At 26.0% G+C, this 5289-nt stretch overlaps 1 protein-coding gene across 2 annotated transcripts in view; it reads right to left on the reverse strand.

Annotated features, from left to right (window-relative positions):
• Positions 1–2093, reverse strand: part of LOC100164944 (cilia- and flagella-associated protein 20-like) — a 10610-nt gene extending 8517 nt beyond the window's left edge. The window contains exon 1 of one of the 2 annotated variants that reach the window (XM_008191859.3): positions 1571–2093. Coding sequence is in view for 1 of the 2 variants with exons in the window: in XM_001948263.5 (XP_001948298.2) it covers positions 1561–1644 (84 nt within the window). In the remaining variant the exon portion in view is untranslated. Of the gene's footprint in view, positions 1–1560 lie in introns of both variants that reach the window. The other variant, XM_001948263.5, reaches the window with a different exon arrangement.
• Between the last annotated feature and the right edge of the window lie 3196 nt (positions 2094–5289).

Raw genomic sequence — 5289 nt, forward strand, 5'->3', positions numbered from 1 at the left:
CTTCCAGTTTTGTATAGCTTATTGGTCTAAAAGTCACTTTTTTTTCATCGTCTGCAGCCCCCTTAATATGTAATTTTAAATTAAAAAATGTATTTTTTTAAAATAAATACAATGTTACTATTGATTTAAGAATTTTAGTTTTTTTTATAAAATTAAAAGTGTCTAGCATCCATACAATAAATAAAGAACTACCAAATCATTTGGAAATAAAACTTGGTATATTAAAGAACTTTATTTAAAACTGTTAATTATACTAATACGAATTCAGCGATTTATACCACGAACTTTGTAGGCAATATATGAACATTTAATTTTTTTTGAAAAAAATGGTAGACACTTAACTAAACCCGACCATCGCATGCCATAATTTTATAAAAGCAACTTTCTTATTTAAAAGTTCATAATATAATCGAGTGTAATAAAAATCACTTTAAAAAAAAAAAAGTTTTTATTTTTAATTTACATAACATTTATTTTGTGAAATTTTTTACTGCACAATGGTTATGAATTATGATAATAATTGACCTAGAAAAAAAGCTCAAGGGACACCGTCACTACTTACCCCTCTGCAGACGCCCTTGGTATGAACCTTCGTAAAGTCGTAACATCATATTTTGTATTATATTGATCAACAACTTTTGCTATCTATTGACATTTTTTCCCTTTATTTTTAAGATTCGTTCATACTATTGGATTTTATGTAAGTTTCATATTGTAGCTCTATTATTTTATCTATAAAATGATAGCTATGTATAAAAGCTTTTATTAAAAGTACCGTGAAAAAATTTGATATATTAGTGGTCCGAACCAATAAATGTAAATAATGTTTAAAATAGATATCGATGAACTCAATGTCAATTAGATAGGTGCCGTCTTGTCAAGAATACTTTTCATATGTGTTTAGAATACGTATTTAAATAATTTATGTCATTATTGTCATTTGTATTTGAAATACTTATTTGAATACTCAGGAAAACTGTCTTTCAAAAGTATTCAAAATACTTAACAATGAATTTTTTTGTATGTTAAAATATTAGGAAACTTAAAATTATTTATAAATACGTTCTTTAATCAGTTCAAAAATTGCAGAAGTCACGTAGGTACCAATATATATATATATCGATCAGTCCAAGTTAAACTTCAACTAGGTAATAAAGGTATTATTGGGTAAAATGCGTACTAGATAAAATCTTATAATTTTTTAAAAGCATTTTACTTAAATCACAATTTTTAAATTAGTAAAATACGAAACAAAAAAATCTGTCATTTATTTACGAAGAAAAAAGTATTTAGTATTGTGGTATAAAAGTATTTTTAAAGTATTTAAAATGCACCGTTAAAAAAGTATTTAGATAAAAGTATAAAAGTTTTCGAATACAACTTGACAAGACTGCAGTTTGATACTAGTAGCACAATTTACTATACCCATTTTACAAATTGCGAAATTCCGACCGGAATCCACTACCTATACTAGTAGGTGAGGTTAGGCAATTTTACCACCTGTTCACTGTGCGTGCAATTTACAATCACCCGTTTTATCGGACTGTTCTATGAACGCACCTGAACTAACCAATTATCCAGCGGATTGCTGCCGCCACTATAGAACGCGGTGAATAACGGCCCTTGGAAGTTCGTCTGAAACATATTTCTTGGTAGATCTTGGTCAGAGATGGTTATTTTGTGCGGTCCAGGTATAATTTCAGTTTATGATGTGATTATCGGACCTCGATTCCGGCACAATTGAAAGGAGACTGATTTTTATAAACATAAATAAAACACATTGTTATTACACTCGCGTTGCTACAATACGCACGTGGGATTTGATGCATTTAGAACGCAATACAAAATATTTCCTATACTAAATTTGTTTGGGTGTTTTATGTTTGGTAGATCCGTTGAATAGCTGCTTCGACAGGTTTTCAAAAACTTAACATCCCAACAATTGATTAATTATGAATTCCGAGAGACGGCGATTTTAAGTAAAAGACACATTGTTTTTTAACCGTACCGAATAAATGTTGGACTACGGATTACGTCGACTGCTATTTTCCCGTTCAAAAAGAGGACTTCTTGACAATTTATAAGCTGCCTATACCTATTGGATGTATTGATACAACACTTAAATTCATTTAACTTTTATATGTGTAAATAATAATAATAATAATAATAATAATAATAATAATAGTTATACTAATAATAATACATATTCAATTAATAGTAAAATAACATTCAAATACTACTTTATACCAGTGACGTGAATCATATTTTACTTTGGGGGAGGGGGGCTGATAATGTGTACAATGTACATAGAACTAGTTTAACTAAGTCCTCCCATAAATTTAGTATACTGATGCAGTGGTTTTATTTTAGGTTTCGGTTCCTGTACTTGCCGTAAATTTAAACTCGCATAGACCATAGAAATATTTTTTTAATTTTCTTAAAATTCCGGGTGTGGGGGGCCTCCCAGAACCCCTAAGCTATACCTCTGTTTTATACTATTGTATACTAGTTTAACAGTATTGTAACTAATGTCTTATCGTGCGATGATGTCACTCGTAAATTCCTTTAGATTTCTTTTTTCTAATGAATCTATTATAGTAGTGCCACCGTCGATTTCTTTAGACAACAATGATCGTGGGTTGGACTTTACCAAATGAAAACAATATCATTAAAAATAAATTAAAGTAATTCTGTTCTCATTTGAAGGTTAATGCTGTATTTCTAATGTTCCTGTATAACAATTAATAATTGTTTATTTATTTTATGATAGCTTAAGTGTTGTACTGTTGTTGTTATTTGATTTAATTTAATTGAACCATGTTTAAAATGGTAAGTTTAGAATTATTTTAAATTACAATAAAATTATAGTATGCACATAATATTATTATTAAAACTTATTCATTTAAAGATACAGCCATACAGGTGATTCTTTTAACAGATAAAACTCATTTTATATTTTTTGTTTGTGTGTTTGTATGACCTAATATATAATTTATATAACTACTTAATACTATTATCTATCATTTTTTCCAAAAACATTTCATTTGAAAATATCATTGTGCGTATAAAATATAATAATATAATTACCTATATACTTTAAAAGTTTCAAGTAAGTAGGTATACACTAAAAATATGTACCTACGGCTACATAATATATATTTGAATAAACATTAATTTTACATGATATTGTCGTAGTGCTTAAAACCTTTAACTTATAATTTGATAGATACACATTCTTTTAAAAAATACTTTTTAATAGTAGGTAGTTATTCAAGTATAGACACAGATACTTATTTTGAAAAGAATTTTGACGTAAACCATATTTGAATACTCAGCAAAAAAAAAGTATTTGAGTAATAATACAAACAATTAAAAAAAGTATTCGTAGGTAATTTTAAATATTTTCAAATTTTTTAAATATTTTTTCTTACTTTATAAATTAAGTACCTACCTATATATTTAACAGATTTTCGAGTTTTACGTTAACTTTACAGAGCATTTTACACCATAACATTTGGTGTAACTGCTATAAAAAATAATCATCTGTTTTTTTTGTCGTAGTATTTGAATTTTAAGTTGAGGAAAATTCAAAAAATGTTTTCTTATATTTTATTTTATGTGATTAAAATTAAAATAGAAAATATTATATAAATTAAAAAAAATAACAAGTATTTGATGTTAAATACAGATATGTACTTTGAGAAAGTATTTAAATACATTGTGCAAGTACTCTGATTAAAAGTATTTAAAATGCTTATTTGAAAAGTATTTTAGAAGATCTAAGGCTGATTCCGATGTTACTAAGTATATTTTATGATGTTATTACTAATAAAATAATTTTACTACTAGTTAATATTATAGTCAAATATCGATAGTTCAAAGTTATAGTTGGACTTATTAAAAATTAAAAATTTCTGAGATTTTGAATTGCTGAGTGGTTCTGATATCAAGAGGTCAAGAAGACATTCGAATTACTGAGTTATGAATACAATCTTTGAACCTATGTATATGCTAATTATTCGATATAGTTATCGAAAATATAATCTAAATGTATGCACTATAATTATTATTATGTATAAGTAAATTATTAACGATACATAAGAAATACATTTTGATGAATATACTTCGAACTTCCGAGCATACTTAAATGCATTGTTTTGATTTGAATCATTGTGAGATTTATAAGGGAATGAGCAATTACTTTGAATTATTGTAAATTTCAATTTATCATGGGTTTGAAGATGATCGAGAGACGACTGTATTTATACCAGTGCCGCAATTACCGCGAGAGGGGGCAGGGTGGAGACCTGCTAAAGGGCACTATGAGATTAATTTTTGAGCACAATTTCTAGTGCTTAGAATGAAGCAAAAAGCCCTAGAAATCTAAAAAAATCACCTAAAATATTTTTAAAAAACCACGAAAATTGTATATTAGACACAATATATAAGTTATGTTTTATAACTTATTATTTAACATATGAAGGTGTATAAATACCTATGCCGATAACATGTTACAGTTAGTTTGATTTTCTAATTTATAGACATGTTAATGTATATATAATATATAATAATATGATCTAAATTTGAGTTAAATACACAAAATTAAAATATAAATAAAAAAATCTTATGAAAAATAAATGTGATATATATTTAAAAATTTGATGATGACTGCTAGTTGATGGCTTAATTATATAATATTAATCGAATAGACTGAAAGATAGAATATTTATAACTTTGTATTATTATAGATTAAAATCAACCACGTTCATTAAAATAAGGGTGGTTTCAGTGCCACTGATTTAGTGATAATGCTTCCAATTCCCAAAGGTGGGCATTAACTTGTCAAAAATTTAAAGTTAAGTTAAAAAGTTAATTTTTTTTTTAACTTTTTAACTTAACTAGTTAGTTTTTTTTGTTTTTAACTTATTAACTTATTCAGTTAAATTTTGTATTGTCTTAACTTAACTTTTTAAAGTTAATTATCATTATTGTGCAGTTAAGTTAATTAATTTTTTATTTATCATGTGTGGAACTAAGAGACAAAATGTATTCATTAAATGTTGGTAATTTATTTTTCTAATAATATAATATCATCAATTCATATTTCAAATTATATTATAATCTATATTCTATATGTACTACAATAAAGAGTAATAATTAGTATACTAACCATTGTATATTTGTATGGACTGGCTATTTTCACGAATTATTTTATTTAATAATCTACTCAGTATTGAATAATCCGATATTTGTTTTATCTAACTCTCCAATTCATAAAAACAGGTTTAA

The sequence above is a fragment of the Acyrthosiphon pisum genome, chromosome X (genome assembly GCF_005508785.2).
Source record: "Acyrthosiphon pisum isolate AL4f chromosome X, pea_aphid_22Mar2018_4r6ur, whole genome shotgun sequence".
In the NCBI taxonomy this organism is placed as follows: Eukaryota; Metazoa; Arthropoda; class Insecta; order Hemiptera; family Aphididae; genus Acyrthosiphon; species Acyrthosiphon pisum.